We start from the raw sequence: 17,670 nt of genomic DNA on the forward strand, positions 1-17,670 counted from the left end.
CGGCTGCTTCTGAGGCCTCGTTTTGTCTCGAGTGAGTTCCTGCCCCCAGAGCAGCCCCTGCCTGGGGCCGGCCAGGCCCAGAGAACCACAGGTGCAGGCGGGAGCTGAAGGCTCGTCTCCCAGACCCAGCGACCACGGCCGGCTGGCTGCTCTCGGCTGCAGCGCCGCCTGCTGCAACCTGCAGGCGGCTTCACCCGCGCAGAGGGCTGCAGTCTGCTGGGCACACACGGGGTGAGCCCTGCTGCTGGCACACGGGTGAGGGAGGCACACAACCCCCTCCATGGAGCGAGCGGCTTCTGCATGTCAGCAACCTGTTTGTCCTCTCCTACCGTCCCACGCACCTACCTCCTCTCCAGCCCGTCCCCACAGCAGGAGCTCACAGCCTGTCTCCTCTCCCCATCACACCCACACACCAGCACCCATCCAGGTCTCCCTCACCTGAGTCTCAGGCCTGCTGCTTCTATAATGGCTGAGTTAAGGAGCCCTCTCCTCACCCAGTTGCATCTCCCCCAGCCCCTCCTCCTGCACCCTTCCCTGTGGCCTCCCCTCACCCATCGCATTCTCCCAGAGCTGCCCTCTGGCTCGCACCATTGGCTTCCCCCTCCATCCTGTTCAAGCTGCTCCTCTTCCCCCTCTGGCACTTCCTGCCCCCCCAATTGCTCTCCTGTCCCCTCTGTTCTGCAAGCCTTCACCCCCAAACGTCTTGGCCCCCCTGCCCTGACCCACAAGGCCGCTCCCCTCTCTGCCTCTCCCTCCAAGACGGTGGCTGAGATGGCTACAAGAAACTGGCCCAGCCAGCGCAGAGCGTTGTATTTTTATTTAATAGAAACAGTGCAAAGTGGGAGGAGAGCTGGCAGCAAGAGGCCTGTGGTTGCTGGTCTCCTAGCTCCTGCCCCAAGCAGGTGCTGCCCTCCTGGGCATATAATGGGCAGGGCATTGCTGGCAGCTGTCGAAGGGACCCTGCCCCCTTCAGTTGTAGGCTGGGCTGGCAGCAGGGGGCGGCTTTGATCACCCCACTTCACTAGGGGAAGAGAGTGACCCTGCCAGAGCGGTGGAAGAGGGATGGGGTGGGGGGCAAACGTGGGCCTTTCCCAGCCCCGTTACCGCCGCCTTGTGCCCGTGTCCAGAGGGCAAGTCCTCCGGGAGCCTCCCCCACCAGTGTAATGTGTCTGGGGTGGGGAATGTAACAGACAAGCAGAGGGCTGGGGCTATATCCAGCCCTAGGCCTCCGGGGCAGCCGAGCCATGGCCCGGCCGGGCGGCAAGCAGACACAGGAAGAACAGAGGGGGCAGGGGAGGGCAGCTCAGCTGTGTTGGCCATGGAGGGAGGCTGGCATGGCCTTGGCAGCCGTAGGCCCAGTATCGCTGCCTCTCGCAGGCCGGCGCTGTTGTCCCCACGCTCAGTCCGTGCTCTCGGTGCTGGAGAAAGCCAAAGTGCGGTTAGTGCCAAGCTGGCAGGTGCCTGCCGTTCCCGCCCAGGTGCCCTGCAGAGTGATGGTGCCCCCCCCGAGCTCCAGCAGCTTTTGGGGTGCAGGCTGATTCCCTGCACTCCGAACGAGCCCCTTGCTTTGCCCACCAGTAACATGCAGCTGTCACTGGGGTGGAACCCAGCAGCTCTCCACCCGCTCACAGCAAAGAGAAGGGGTGGGGCTGTGGCAGCACCGTGCTGAGCAGGGGGCAGCTCCCACCCTACCTCTTGGGAAGTGCTGTACAGCTGAGACTGGGGCGGGGGCTGGGCCTTGGTGGCTCCAACCCCTTAAGAACATAAGAGTGGCCAGACTGGGTCCGACCAAAGGTCCATCTAGCCCAGTATCCTGTCTACCGACAGTGGCCAGTGCAGGTGCCCCAGAGGGAGTGAACAGAACAGGTCATCATCAAGTGATCCATCCCCTATCACCCATTCCTAGCTTCTGGCAAACAGAGGCTAGGGACATAATCCCTGCCCATCCTGGCTAATAGCCATTGATGGACCTATCCTCCATGAGTTTATCTAGTTCTTTTTTGAACCCTGTTATAGTCTTGGCCTTCACAACATCCTCTGGCAAGGAGTTCCACAGGTTCACTGCACTGTGTGAAGAAATACTTCCTTCTGTGTGTTTTAAACCTGCTGCCTTTATTTCATTTGGGGACCCCTAGTTCTTGTGTTATGAGAAGGAGTAAATCACATTTCCTGATTTACTGTCTTCATGCCTGTCATGATTTTATAGACCTCTATCATATCCTCCCTTAATCGTCTCTTTTCCAACTTGAAAAGTCCCAGTCTTATTAATCTCTCCTCCTCCAGAAGCTGTTCCATACCCCTCATCATTTTGTTGCCCTTTTCTGAACTTTTTCCAATTCCAATATATCTTTTTTGAGATGGGGTGACCACATCTGCACACAGTATTCAAGGTGTGGGTGTACCATGGATTTATATAGCGGCAATATGATATTTTCTGTCTTATCTATCCCTTTCTTAATGATTCCTAACATTCTGTTCACGTTTTTGAGTAGGGTTACCATATTTGAACATTCAAAAAAGAGGACACTCCATGGGGGGGTAACCTTCGCTGTTGCAGCTGCCCTCCCAGATGTTTTTAGATATGGTAATAGGGTTACCATACATCTGTATTTTCCAGGGAGGAATTTTTAAAAATTCCTCCCGGACGGCGATTTAAGAACCAAAAAGCCTGAACAGTCCAGGAAAATATGGACGTATGGTAACCCTACCTAAAGTTCTTTTTTAAAAAGATGGGCCTGAACTAGAAATGAGCTCCGTTTCACATGTGTGGGTCCCAGCTGCTCCCTGCCCCTCTCATTGAAGCAGGTGTGCAGCGTTACTACCCTGGGAACTGCAGGGCATCAGTGGATGTGGGTCGGGCTGCAGACAGGGGCATGGGGTGTGGGGCTGGCTGCAGGCAGGGCAGGGGGTGCAGAGCTGGCTGGAGATGGAGGGGTGGGGCTGGCTGGAGGCAGGGCAGAGGGTGTGGTGTGGGGCTGTCTGGCTGTGGGCAGGGGGTGTGGCAGGGCTGGCTGCGGGCAGGGGGGCAGGTACTCACGGGGAGAGCAGCTCAGGGTACGGTGACCAGACAGCAAGTGTGAAAAATTGGGACGGGGGCTGGGGGGTAATAGGAGCCTATATAAGAAAAAGACCCCAAAATCGGGACTGTCCCTATAAAAGCGGGACATCTGGTCACCCTCGCTCGGGGGAGCAGCACACGGGGCAGCCTGAGCGGAGCAGCAGGACTCAGCCCAGGCCAGCAGAGCAGCAGGACCCCCAGGGCCAGGGGAGCAACACCGCAACAGGGCCCATGCCCAGGGCCAGGCGGCGGCCCACATGTCTCCCGCTCCCACAGCGCCACGCCCCTGCCCAGGGTGGGGCCGGAAGAGGAATGACATCACTTCCTGGCCGGCCGCAGCCCATCAAGGCCGCAGTGCCCCCTCGCACAGCGGGGAGAAGCGGGTTACACATTTGGCCGGGGCCGGGCGAGCATCCCAGACACGCAGCTCCTGCAGGGAACTCTAGGCTGACCGTGCCTCCCTATTTTCCTGGACATGTTCGGCTTTTTGGAAATTTCTCCTGGACGGCGATTTGAGAACCAAATAGCCAGACATGTCCGGGAAAATATGGCCGTATGGTAAGCCTAGTTTGACTGCTGGTGTTTTCAGAGAACTGTCCCCAATGACTCTAAGATCTTTCTTGAGTGGTAACAGCTCATTTAGACCCCATAATTTTATATGTATAGTTGGGATTATGTTTTTCAATGTGCATTACTTTGCATTTATCCACATTGAATTTCATCGGCCATTTTGTTGCCCAGTCACCCAGTTTTGTGAGATCCCTTTGTCGCTCTTCACAGTCTGCCTGGGACTTAACTATCTTGAGTAGTTTTGTGTCATCTGCAAACTTTGTCACCTCGCTGTTTACCCCTTTTTCCAGATCATTTATGACTATGTTGAAAAGGACTGGGCCCAGTAGAGACCCCTGGGGGACACCACTATTGACCTCTCTCCATTCTGATACCTGACCTTTTATTCCTACCCTTTGTTTCCTATCTTTTAACCAGTTCCCGCTAAGTGAGGGGACCTTCCCTCTTCTCCCATGACCGCTTACTTTGCTTAAGAGCCTTGGGTGAGTGACCTTGTCAGAGGCTTTGCAATGTGGTCGGCCCATGCCCATGCCCCCCTCCGTATAGCCATTAAGGGCTCTCACCGGTCCATGGCAGGGGTGCTCTCTGGGGTCTGGACATCCTGCCTTGTCTCCTGCTGCGGCTCGAAGATCTGTGCTGGCCGTTCAGGGTCCCAGTGGACAAGCACCTTTTCGAGCCCGGCCGGGTTCCTCACCATGCACAGGAACGAGGTGCTCCAGTCCCTCCAGGAGAAGGAGCGGAAGTGCAGCTCCCGGGTCAGGAGGACCTTGGGGCCCCGGAGCTCCCTTCTGTGAGGGAAGAGGCAGGGGCCGATGAGCTGGCTGGAGTGCTTGACTGGGTGTCAGCAAGGGCCCCAGAGAGCTGTCATGGGCCTAAACAGCCGCTAGGTGTCACCCTCCCCCCACCCCAGAAACAGCTGCAGGGGAGCGAGGGGGTGAAGCCCATGGGCACTGCACTGCACGAGGGCTCTGATTCTCAGCTGCTGTGCAGCCCCCTCCTGGCTGTGAACCACAGGGGCTCAGCGCCGCTGGGCACCTTCACGGGCAACCCCCGAGCCCGGACGCTGCCGAACTGATCCTTTAGCTCCAGCGGTGGGACCCAAGTCCTTGGCCCGAGCTTCTCCCTCCCCAAACTACCACTGCTCAGAGCCTGTCCCTGCCAGAGCCCTGGATCCAAAGGAGTGAGCTCCTGGGGGAAGGGTCTGGAGCCAGGGCCAGGCCCCGAGCCAGCCCCGCTGCCGGCTCTCCCTGTGCTGTCGGGCTCTCCACGCTGGGAGCTGGAGGGGGTAGTTACTCACACGACGTCCCCTTTGCTCACTGCCCCGTCCGGGTACCGGTCCTCCACGAAGGAGCCGTTTGCCAGCCAGTAGATGAGGGTCATCCTCGGGAAGGAGCTCTGAGCCTGGCAGGTGACACTGAAGCGTTTCCCTGGACAAGGAGGCAAAGCGCCAGGAAGCTGCGACGTCAGGGGCCAAGGCAAGGGCATGTCCCCGTCAGGGCCTGGCTCTGGGGTCTCCTGGCGGCAGTGGGACAACGGCCCTGCCTGCCAGGGGAACATCGCCATGGGAACTGTATCCCTGCCAGTGCGTACATCGCCATGGGAACTATATCCCTGCTGGGGGGAACATCACCAGGGCAACTGCATCCCCATGGGGTGGGCCCCGCTCCTGGAGGGAACGCCAGCCCTGCTCGGAGATCCCAGAGCCCCCCCGGGGCCTGGACACACAGTGCCTGGACACCCTCATGCTGCTCAAACCAGGGTCTCTCCTTTAGTCTGGCAGGGCCTGCGTTCGGCTGGGCCCCGTGGAGTTGCTACAGGTGCAGAGTGTCTGGTGTGCGAGTGGGAGTCAGGGCTGCTGGCCTCCCCCCGTGTACGTTGGGCTCGGCCCAGGCCCTACCTGCCCCCAGCCCCTCGCTGGCACTGCACTGGGGCTAGTGAGCACGACTGGGAGCTGGTGTCCGGCGTCGCCCTGCCCCCAGCTCACTGCGGCTTGAATAAAGCTGGGGGACGGCAGGGCCACGTGGGCTACCCCGAGCTGCTGTGATTGATTCCCCCCCACGCCCGCACAGTGCCCGCTGTGCGTAGCTGGACAGAGAACATCAATTACCTAGGGTGGGACTTTTCACGGGCTTCAGGGGGCTGATGATCTCTGGGCGAAGGCTGGAAGCCGCATCTGAAAGCAGAAGGGTTTAGGGAAAGGCAGTGGCGGGGGGGGGGGGCTCCCTGGGGCACAGACTGGCACCTGGGCAGTGCACAAACAACACAGAGGAGGACAAAGCATTTGCTACACATGGGGAAACTGAGGCACGGAGCTGTCAGGTGACAAGCTGTGTGGTGATGACTAAATCTGGCGGAGGCAGCAGTAGAGCCTCCAAGTCCAGGCTCCCAGCCAGGCCTCAGGCCGGTGGCTGCCGTACACGTTGCTGGGATCCCAGCCCTCCTCACAGCAAGAAACAGAGCTCAGAAATGATGAACGTTGCCAGGGGACAGCAACATGGACACAACTTGGTGGGGAGAGGGGTGGAGGGGGAGCTGAACCCTTCCTTTTAAAGCCAATGAACTGGTCCCTCAAGCCCCCACGCATTAGAGTGTTGGCACAGCAGTTACTTTTTAACCTGTGGAACTCACTGCTGCAGGAGATTATAGATGGGAATTCATAGAGTTTTAAGGCCAGAAGGCACTAGTTCTGCTCATCTAGCCTGCCCCTCCCCACCCCAGCTGACACAGGCCAGAGAGCTCATCCCCCCCGCCCCCGGGCCCAGTAATGTGTGGCTCACGGAGGGATAGTCTTGATTAGCCTCCAGGTGCTGGAAAAGTCAAACAGGTTAGACAGCTCCAGTAAAAGCACCACCCTTCGGGGTGGGGGGTGGGGGTGAGTGAAAGCAGCATTTGCAGGGGCCTGGGGACCATGGCAGAGTTGCAGCACACGGAGAGCTCACACCGTCCGTTTGTCCCCACCCCACTACACCGGAATGGGGACAGAGCTGTTTGTCCCACATGTTCACGAGCACAAGGACCCTACACTGCCCATCCGCCCTCGCCTTACCTGAGCTCTGGAAGTGGCTGCAGCCGCAGAGGAGGACTAGAGGGAGCCAGGGAACAGCTCCCATCACACCTGGGAGCACAAGAGAAGGCAGCATTAGCATGGGTGGTGGGGGGGAATAGGAGCAGCCCCCCCCTGCCCACGGGGCGCTCCGAGCCACAGCGCCCCACCTAGAGGCAGGGGGGAATTAGCCCGTTTCTATGGGGGGGCAGCCTGGGTTCTCATCCTGCCTCTGCTACTGCCTGGCTTTGTGATCCTTCCCCTCACTGTGCCTCAGTTTCCCCATCTGTACAATGGGGTAATGATACAACAGGGGGCTCCATGCTCTGTGGCTGGGGCTCAGCTTGCTAACAGGTACCATAAATACCCTCGGCCCCCAGCCTTGCATTCACCCTGCTGCTCCTTTCCTCTGCCTCATCCCGCCCCCTAGGCTCCGTCCCAGCACTGTGCCCCCTACTGGCTGCCCCAGGCTCTTACCCTCCAGTCACAGGTGAGCGACACAGGACAGAGCCTCAAAGGACCGAAATCGACGGCAGCTCGGCGCCTGAACCCCTTGGAGGCTCTGGACCATGCAACCAAAGCAGCCACCTGCCTCCCCGCCCCGATACCCCCCCACCTTCGCGGCTGTTGGGCCTCACGCTCGGGCTGCGTGCAGGGCAGGGGATGGAGAGATCCCCTCAAAGGCCTCACGGCCGAGCCTGTCCCCCCCAAACCAAACTGCAGGAGCAAGGAGGCCAGGAACACTTCCCCCAGCCCCATCACTCTTGCCTTTCAGAGGAGTTTGGCACCGTAAGATTTCCTTGCCGCCCCCAGCTCCCGCATTGGAGCACAGTCACTGACCACCTATAATCCCCCATTTCACACAGAGGGAAACTGAGGCACAGCAGGATGGGAGAGGCAGCATGGCTAGAGCACTGGGCTGGCAGTCAGGGGTCTATTCCCGCCTCTGCCCACTCACTGCCCATTGGTGCCTTAGTTTCCCCTCCCACTTTTGCTTGGAAGCTCTGGGGGGCAGGGACCCTGGCATGCAGCACTGAGTGCAACCACTGTGCTGACCCCACGAGCAATTAAGCACCGTGGCAAAGGCTAAAGCCAGGCAGTGCCGGCTGGAACTGACCCACCAGCTCCCCAGGCCAACCGCAAAAGCGCCCGTCCCAGCCCGCCTGGCAACGAGACAGAAAGTCACCAGCCCGTGTTAGAGCCACTAAGGTTTTTTTTTTTTGTGGGGGGGGGCTCTGCTCTGGGGACCCCCCCCACATCAACATCTCATGTTGGGGGGGGGATCCCAAGAATGGAGCCCCCAGCAAATCAGCCTTTTTGGGGCAGGCTGACAAAAAAGCTGCCTTGAAAGGAAACATACCAGGTGCCTCCCCCCCATCCACCCACCCATGCCCCCAGTGCGAGCAGCTGCTCCTTACCTAGACGTCTGCGGGCTGCGGCTGGGTCCATCCTGTCAGGCTGGGCTGTCTGCCCGGAGCCGCTCGGGGAGGAAGTATTTATCCTGTGGGTCGCTCAGCAGGGGGAAGTCCCCAGCCACTCCTAGAGCGGGGATGTGTGTGTGTGGGGGGGTTGTGTGTCACACATGGCGTGTGTGTGGGAGTTCTCTGATCACCTTTGACACAATCCCCACACAGCGGTAGGACACCCAGCCCCCCCCCCCCACGGACCTAATGGCCCCATAGCTGACCACCCCACGGCTCCTTGAGACCCACCCCCCCATCTCCTGAAACCCCCCACTGCCCCGAGACCCACCCTCCCTAGCTGCTGACACCCCCCCACACACACTTCCCTGAGACCCACCCCCCTGGCTGCTGACCCCCCCCGTCCTGAGGACCCCTCCCCAGCTGCTGCCCCCCAAATCCCAAGACCCACTGCCCTGACTGCTGTTCCCCCCAACCACTGCCCTACAACCCCCCTGGCTGCTGAAGCCCCCTGCCCCCCTGAGACCCACTCACCCAGCTGCTGATACCCCTCATCTTTCCGAGACCCATCCACCTGCTAAGCCCCTCCCCCTCCTGCAAACCTCCCCAAGAGAAGGGCTTTTAATGGGTGAAATACAACAGTGGCTTTCCAGTCAGGCCCCTGTGTCTGTTCATTTCATAGTCAGGGCTACTGATTTTACACCTCTGCCACACACTGAAAGCACAGAATGGCCATCGGAGCAGTTGTTGGGGGAGGGAGGAGGTGGCGTTTTGGGCAGTGAAGCAAAATGCATAGACACAGCTTGGACTTATGGGCTCAGTCCATGTAGCTGGATGGTTCTGCTAAAACACGCAGCAGCGACACAGCGAACCATGGGGAGAGGGGAGTAATCATTAGGTTTCAGGGTCAACATTACAGTGACAGGCACGAAGATAGCACACACCTCTCACAAGTCGTGTTTCAGGCTGGCGGCAGACAACACTGCATGGATTACATGGAGCGAAAGGCAGAGCTTTTTCTTCCCAACCATAAATAGTTGGAAGTGTAATTTTTAAAAATTAACTCAGGAGAACTGGATACAGGGAGCCCAGGGCCGGGCCAGCGGGTCGAGGGGCGGGCCGGGATCCCGGGGCAGCGCCGTGTGTACGTCGGGAGCCCAGGGCCGGGCCAGCGGGTCGAGGGGCGGGCCGGGATCAAGGGGCAGCGCCGTGTGTACGTCGAGAGCCCAGGGCCGGGCCGGCGGGTCGAGGGGCGGGCCGGGATCCCGGGGCAGCGCCGTGTGTACGTCGAGAGCCCACAGCCTGGCCAGCGGGATGAACAGGATCGTGGGGGATCAGCAGTGCTGCATAGAGGGAGCCCGGCCCGACAAAAGCAGGGGGCTGTGGGGTAGGACGGACTGACCGGTGTGGGGACTTCAGTAAGGGGCATCGCCGGGCAGGGGCAGAGCTTTGCAGCAGAGGGGTGCTGAGGAGCCGGTTCAAGTTACATGGGTAGCGCTGCGGGCTCTGCCTCCAGTCCCTGCAGCTGCCTGTGGGCAAGACAACTGCTGACTCACTCGGCACTAGAAAGCGGTGGGGCCCACGCTGAAACCACACAGAGGCGCTGCCTCTCTCGAGCCCTGCCCAGAAGCGGGCTCCAGGGAAAGCCCCCAGCCGCGCTGAGCTGGTAAATTTTAGGAGATTGTTCGGTTATTTATCGCTTACAAAGGACATAAAGCAAAACACGCAGACTAAGTTTAAGATCTTACAGAGACTGTCCCTAAACCTCTGACTGGCAGAAGCTGAGAATGGGCGACAGGATGGATCACTTGATCTGTTCTGTTCATTCCCTCTGGGGCACCTGGCATTGGCCACTGGCGGATACTGTGCTAGGTGGACCATTGGTCTGACCGAATGTGGCTGTTCTTATGTTTGAAATGGGCCCATTTTACCAAGTGAATCGGTTCAAAAAAGAACTAGATAAGTTCATGGAGGATAGGTCCATCAATGGCTATTAGCCAGGATGGGCAGGGATGGTGTCTCTAGCCTCTGTTTGCCAGAAGCTGGGAATGGGCGACAGGGGATGGATCACTTCATGATTACTTGTTCTGTTCATTCCCTCTGGGACACCTGGCACTGGACACTGTCAGAAGACATGAAACTGGGCTAGATGGACCTTCGGTCTGACCGAATATGTCCATTCTTCTGTTCTTAGACTCCTCTGCATGCTGGCCCTCTCCCCCGTATTTACCGCTGCGCCAGCCTCGAGCTGCTGCAAGTTTTATCCACGGTGATTTTAGATGCACTTCCAGCTTGTTGAGGAAAATGCTGAGTAGGGGCAGGAGTGGCATCGCTCGCTGCAGAAACCCACTGGAACCACCCGCAGTGGATGGTGAAACCCCACCAACTTCATCAGGAGATCTAGCCGCTGGCCGCTCCATTTAACATTTACTTTACTGATACTGGAGAGGGCTACGGTGTTAGTGATAATCTGAGCAATACGAGTTTAAGAAGAATGCAGGAAACCCCCCCCCCCCCATCTTCCATGGGGAATAAAACCCCCCAGAGGCTGGATTTCTGCATCAAAATATTGACAACTCGGATAAATTTTGAGTAAGGGCAGTTACACAAATACTAAGTCAGGGGTCGGCAACCTTTCAGAAGCGGTGTGCCGAGTCTTCATTTATTCATTCTAATGTAAGGTTTCGCGCGCCAGTCATACATTTTAACGTTTTTAGAAGGTCTCTTTCTATAAGTCTATAATATATAACTAAACTATTGTTGTATGTAAAGTAAATAAGGTTTTTAAAATGTTTCAGAAGCTTCATTTAAAATTAAATTAAGAAGCAGAGCCCCCCGGACCGGTGGCCAGGACCCGGGCAGTGTGAGTGCCACTGAAAATCAGCTCGCGTGCTGCCTTTGGCACGCATGCCATAGGTTGTCTACCCCTGGACTAAGTATTACAGGGGGAGGGGAAGGGTTTAGCCTGGTTCAAAGGGAGAGAACTAGCCCAGCAATAGGAAATACAGGATTAATATCAGAAACATCAAACAGACTGAGGAATAATCCCCCACAGACCAAGGTGGAAGCGCCATTGCTTGAACAGAATATCTAGTCCTTTTGAGGGTTGTGCTCCCCTCCCCCTGTCCACGCCCCCCTGGAGTCAGGGCTAGGAGTGGGGCTGTGACTTGGGGGGGGATGGGGACAGGGCCAAGGGGGCCCAGGGCCGGGTGGGAAGCCGGCCCAGGGATGGGGCCCTTAGGGGGGCACACCCCACAGTTTGGGGACCTCTGATTAAGCACTTACAACAGAATGCAGGGAACAAGCCTGCATGGGGAATGGAACCAGGTGACCCAACTGGCCCTTTCCACCTCCCCTTTCTATCATCACGGTCAGCTGCTGCCTTGCAGGTCCTGGTGGAAAGAGCGACTGAGATCCCTGCCCTAGAGCTGGGGGCTGGGAATCTGGGCTCCTGGCTTCTTTTCTCAGCTCTGCCATGGCAAGCATCCACCCTGGTCAAATTGTGGCTTCTCTGGCTCAGTTTCCCTATCTAGAAGAGGAGGATAATACCTATAGGGGGTCACGAGGCTTACCGTGTAGACCGACTACTGGCAGCTAAGATGAGTGGCATGTGTGCCTGTGTTTTGGATTTGCTTCTGCTTGCACAAGAGAGTGGAAAGAAGGGGAAGTCGTGAGTGCTTAACGGCATGGCAGAGGTACAGCAGCTGGGGCCCCGCCGGAGGAATTTGGTCCCGACACGGATCTGTTCTATTGCGGGTGTAGAGTTGGCAGGGGATAAATTCTGTGTCTCCCTCTTGAGAGCCCCATCTCCCTCCCTCGCTTCAGTGTGTTCTCCAGTGGATTGTCCAGGCCCTGCTGTGGTAAGGCTTCCACCGTTTCCTAGGGGAGATATTCCACAATGTCGCCACTCAAGTCCTTTCCCCTACGGACTCTTAAGTTTCCTGTTACTCATTTGCATTTCCAGTTCCATGCCCTGGAGTCGCCCCCAGCACTTCCTCTCCCCCGCTGGTTTTTATACACTACAAATATTTATACTTGTTCTCCCCTTGCTTAGCTCAAGTGCAATTTAAATTCCATTCTTTGAAAGTCAATGGCTCCTGCCTCTTATCCAGCTCCATCTCCCTTCTCCAAACTCCGGCCAGCTTCCAGTAAGAAGAAACTACGAGAAAACAGGCAGTGTTCCAAGTGCCATTGGGATGTCATGAAAGAGGAATGGGGATCCTGGTGCAATCCTTCTGAAAACAGAGCCCTGAATTATTTTGGCTTTTCCCTGTCATGCTACTGCTACCCCTTCACAGAGCAAATGAGCTTACTGCCCACTACCACCATCCCATTACTGCTTTCCTGTTCTGCACGAGGCCCCATGAAGTAAGATGAAAGGCTGTGGCTTGCGTAGACCCCAGATGAGTCGAGTGGTCACTTCACATAGCTATGGAATACTTCCCTAGTTTCCACCCATTATGCCTACCCATTAATAACCTCTGAGGGTAGGACAAGAAGCAATGGGCTTAAATTGCAACAAGGGAGATTTAGGTTGGACATTAGGAAAAACTTGCTGGCTGGGTTGTTTAGCACTGGAATAAATTGCCTAGGGACATTGTGGAATCTCCATCATTGGAGATTTTTAAGAGCAGGTTAGACAAACACCTGCCAGGGATGGTCTAGATAATACTTAGTCCTGCCTTAAGTGCAGGGAACTGGACTAGACTAGATGACCTCGAGGTCCCTTCCTATAGTTTCTATGTTTCTAATGCTTCATGCCGTCCAGGCACTGTGTCAGGAACTGGAACCAGGTTAATCATCCTCCAGCAAAAGGCTCCTGCTGCTCACTGATCATGGGTCTGTTACAGAGCGATTTAGGGGTGTGTACATAGGAGGTGTCATTACCTGCTGTACGGTAGCTCTACCTTCCAGCGTTTGTAAGTACCACAATCACTTGTTTAGTAGCAGCACAGCTGCTCTTCCCCAAATCCTCTGGCTCTTCTCCAGTGCCTGCGAGACTTTTCAAGAGTCACGGTTAGGAGCAGAGGTGCAGTCACCTACGACATGGGGGAAGAGCTGGATGCAGCTTCACTGAAGAGGACAACAGGCTATGGAAGAGAGAATGAGGGGGTGAGGAAGAATACCCTCCCCCTACCTCTCTCACAATTGCATTGCACCTCTAGGCGATGTTCAAATCTGGCTAGCTCTTCCTTCAGAAGATTTCTAAGAGCAGCCGCCTTCTGCCTGGCCAGACGCTATCGGCAGTGATCTTTAGGTGCTACTGTTTTACAAGTGGGAACAAGGCCCCATTGTTCTAGGTGCTGCACAGATACATGGTAAGAGATGGTCCCTGCGCTGAGGAACTAGGCAAGACAGACCAAGGGTGGCAGGGGAAACAAAGGCACGGGACGAGACGTGTCCCGGGGTCACACAGCAGGTCGGCGGTAGAGCTGGGAATAGACCCCAGGTCTACAATCTCTCCTAGCCCCCAGCCCACACTGCCTCTCAGACAGCAAATGCTCAGCCAGAGCTGCCTCCTCCTCTCCCATCTCGTTTACTCCTTCCTCTCCTGCCTCCCATTGCAGGCTCATACAAAACACAGCTGCCACAACAGGTCTTCCTCCCCGACCTTGGCTCTCGTCCCAAACGACCATCCTTTGAGGAGCTTGAGGACACTCTGAAGAGCCTGTAGCCGGCTGTAGTCTCCTGTGGCCGAAGGCACCCACCCACCCCTGGGTAAGTCAGTCCATAGTTTAGGAGTGGGACTGGATTCCTTGCGGACGCTAAGCTCTTGCATTCTACCACTGCCGGTTGGCAAGAGGACTCCATCCCACTCTGGTGGACAATGACCTGGCTTGGGGATACGCAACTCTCTGCTGGACCACAACAATACAATGTACCTGGGCAGGAAGCCATTAGCCCTTAGGAAACTCCAGCAAATACTGAACATGCTCCAGGGCAGCTCCTCAGCAACACCTGCACATCACACCTGTGCTCAGCCCTCAGCACTTGTTTCCCAGAGACAGAGTCAAGTTCAAGGTCTCAGTTCTTATCTCCAAGGCACTCAACAGCATGGGCCCAAGCTATCTAAATGATCGCTTGAAGCTTTGTGATGAGGCCCACGGTCAACATCTCCACTCCTCTGGCACAATGGAGCTGTCGACTGCCAGGGGAGAGCCCATTTGGGCAGGACCCTGAGCTTTCTCTGGGGCTAGTCCCCAGCTGTGGAATACATTCCCACAGGAGCTAAACGCCGCCTCAAGCCTCATCACTTTCTGTTCTAAGCCCAAGAGGCACTTCTTTGACCAGGCCTTCTGTAATAAAACCACGTTCCCCAGCAAACATAAAAGAAATCAAGTTAATTTAAAAACCCTCGGTTTCCCACTGGAGAGAAAGAATCATGACTAGCCTTTGTCATGTCACTTAACACACTTCTTGAAGGGGTTCAGATACCAGGGCAATGAAAGTGGTTTAAGAATCTGAGTAGATGGAACCCTGTGCTTTACATTCCTCTGGGTCAGATCCCTGGCCTGGCCAGTCTGTCTGGTGATGCCCATCTTCAGTCTGGTAGAAGAGGGCTCCATAAGACATATACCAAAATATTCAACTTAGACATTTATTAAGACTGCACTTGGAATAAAAGTCAAGCTCAGCTCACACCACTGGCCTCATGCGCATGGTTATGATGTCCTGTATTTAGTTCCATTCTCCCATTTGACCGAACTGTTCTCCATCCCTACGGGTATGTCTACACAGGCAAGGGGTGGGCTTCAGAGCGCCAGCCCAAACTTCAGCTTCAAAGCACTATCTAGACAGCTATCTTTAGAGTGCTAGCCAAGCCCCGCTCCCAGGCTGGGCTTGCTGGCACTGAATCCCTCAATAGATACTGAGGAGAGTTGGTTGTTAGTTTAGACAGAGCCAAATCATTTCCAGCTGGAGTTGAGGGTGAATAGCCACCATTCTTTATTTTTCAGTGTAAATAAAAAAAATGCATCTCGTGCCCACTAGGTACATGTACAAAAAGCTAAAAACACCATTAACACAGCAGCCGAGACAATCACTGCCGACCAGTCCGAACGATCTCTCTTGGCCACACCCCAAACTCCTGTCAGGAAAAACCCAAGAGTGAATGGATTGATTTTTAGACCACGTTGCAAGGTCTGACCCTGGCTCTGTCAAAGCCAGGGGATGCGTGCGCATTGCGAGGGCCCAAGCAAATTCCAAAGGATCCTGAGGTCTGTCCAGCAAGAATGGGCCCCAGCCATACTGTCTGCTCAAGTATCTCAACGGATCTCAGGATGGGAAGAAAGAGTGAGAGGGGGTTGGTGGAGTGGAGCCCAGAAATAGCTCTGGACCAAAGGGCTTTGCGCTACAAAGCTCCATCACCTTAAGCTACTGAAGCAGGTCGATAAGCTGCCAGTGCAATCTTTGGCGCACAGGTGTAACGTGCTCCACATGGTCAGCACTCTAAGGAAAGAGGCAACTGCATTCTGCAGTAGCTTATGTCTCTGTGTAGTCTTCATCTGTAGCCCCAGGCACACAGGGGTGACAAAGGAATGAGCCACAGTGGTGAGCAGTCGGCCTCCTTAGCCAAGTGAAGACTGCAAAAAATTCTTGGCTGTCCCTATGGCTTTTTTGGCCACCTAGAATGCAAAGGGCCTCCTGGACGATGGACAGGGTAACAACAGGCAGGCCCACACCCTCAGCCACAGGGGTGATACCAGCCTCTGTTTCCAAACACTGACCAGTAACACCTATGTTGGGATTAACTTGCTCATCCAAGCCCCGTCTGCACCAGACACTGGAAGAGCAGGAGATCCGACTACCTAGGTCCAGCAAAGCAGAACTGAGATCATCAAAAAGAACAAGGAGTACTTGTGGTTATGCTCAAATAAATTTGTTAGTCTCTAAGGTACCACAAGGACTTCTCGTTCTTTTTGCTGATACAGACTAACGCAGCTACCACTCTGAAACCTGAGATCATCAAGATACCAATTGAAAGATTGTTTAGCCTGCAATTCTCTTATCGCTTACACAGACATATCAAGAACCACACGAGTCCTTCTCCTAGGGTAGATGCACCATGAAGCGCGCAGCAGATCAGGTGGGGCTTTAAGTCTCCAGAGGTGGCAAGCTGATCTGGAAAAGGTTAAATCTTGAATTCCCCAGCTGTGGTCTAGGTTACACCAGGACCACTTTGAGAAGCCCTTGGAATCATAGAAGGTCACCAGGAACCATTACAATCTGCTGTGCTCCCCAGAACAGATATGGACAGAAGTCCTCCCTACTAGGTGTTCAGTTTAACAATGTCTATTGCACAAAGGAATGTGCAAACATTTCTCTGAAGAGCCAGACTTTTGACCGCAACGGCCCCATCTCTGTGAGCCCATGAGACGGCGTAATCAGCGTCAGAATGGGACGTGTACAGTGCTTAATTTGTACCAAGGCTTTCCAGGGTTGAGCCCTGGCACTTCGAGGCTTGGCAGTTCATAGCCCCAGCACTGTTGGGCTTGCCACGTCAGTTATGAATGTAAAAATATCGCTTAAGGCCTGGCACTTCTCATTACAAATTAAGCACTGGGCGTGTATCCGAACGGATTACAATTAAGTTACTTACTATGGACAGAGCCCCATTTTCAAATGCTGATACGAGGGCCTCGATCAAAGAGGGCTAGATTAGTTTTTGCTCTTGAGTAGCCACGCCAGTCAGTGCACAGGGAGTTCCTGCCTCCTACCTTCCAGAACAGACCAGCCCCGCCAGTCCCCATTCCAAAAGCGTTCTGGAGCCACCCAGGCCAAATGGTGGTCTAGATTTTCGAGAACGGCCTAGTGATTTTGGGTGCTCCACTGGAAATGCCTCAACAGGGCCTGGTTTTCAGAGGCTGGGTGCTCAGCCCTTTGAGCCTCTGCCCCCATTAAGGCATTTGCAGTTGGGCACCTAAAAATCACTAGTCACCCTTGAAAAACAGGGCCTAAGTGGTAGCACACAGTTATCTGAATACTTTATATTGCTCTGGTTCTTTGAGATCTTCAAGGGCTTTATAAAAGGGTGGCTAAGTTATCTCTACCACACAGCTGGGAAAAATGGAGGCACGTGGAGAGGAAGTGACTTGACCAAGGTCACACAGCAAGCCCGTGGCAGAGGTGGGAACAGAATCCAACAGCCCTCTGCTGCAGCCCTATACCACATGGCCTCCTAAAGCTCAGAAAAGTCACACTTTACCGCAACTGAACATACAGAGACAAGCCAGCCCTGTAAAACTGGTCCCAGACCATGAGACATGCGGAATTCACTTAACAGGAGTAAAACTGACAGGGGCAATGGGTGTGGCCTGAATAAGTGACCCCACCCCATGTACTCACCAGAGCTCTTGCTAGGTAGTCACCCAAACAATGGATTTTTGAGTTACTCAGCCAGCAGCTGAGATCAGAAGCCAGCTGTTCCCTGGGCTGAACTGCTCTCAGAGTTGTCCCTCGGGTAGGTCGAATCGGGCGACTGCCCCAGGCCCCACGCGTCGATAAAAACCGGGACTGTCCCGATATTTAGCCCTTTGTCCTGCGTCCCGACTGATGTACGACCAGGATGCCATTTGTCC

The 17,670-nt window shown here is 55.4% G+C and overlaps 1 protein-coding gene across 1 annotated transcript; it reads right to left on the reverse strand.

The window, feature by feature from the left end:
* Positions 1-4,187: 4,187 nt before the first annotated feature.
* IL18BP (interleukin 18 binding protein) lies at positions 4,188-8,242 on the reverse strand. Its single transcript, XM_034780575.1, has 5 exons — positions 8,090-8,242; positions 6,675-6,743; positions 5,736-5,801; positions 4,926-5,055; positions 4,188-4,416 (listed from the first exon to the last, which is right to left on the reverse strand). The coding sequence occupies exons 1-5, from the start codon at positions 8,118-8,120 to the stop codon at positions 4,188-4,190; spliced, it is 525 nt and encodes a 174-aa protein (XP_034636466.1). The 5' UTR covers positions 8,121-8,242.
* Positions 8,243-17,670: the final 9,428 nt, after the last annotated feature.

This window comes from Trachemys scripta, chromosome 1 (assembly GCF_013100865.1).
Source record: "Trachemys scripta elegans isolate TJP31775 chromosome 1, CAS_Tse_1.0, whole genome shotgun sequence".
Lineage (NCBI taxonomy): Eukaryota > Metazoa > Chordata > Testudines > Emydidae > Trachemys > Trachemys scripta.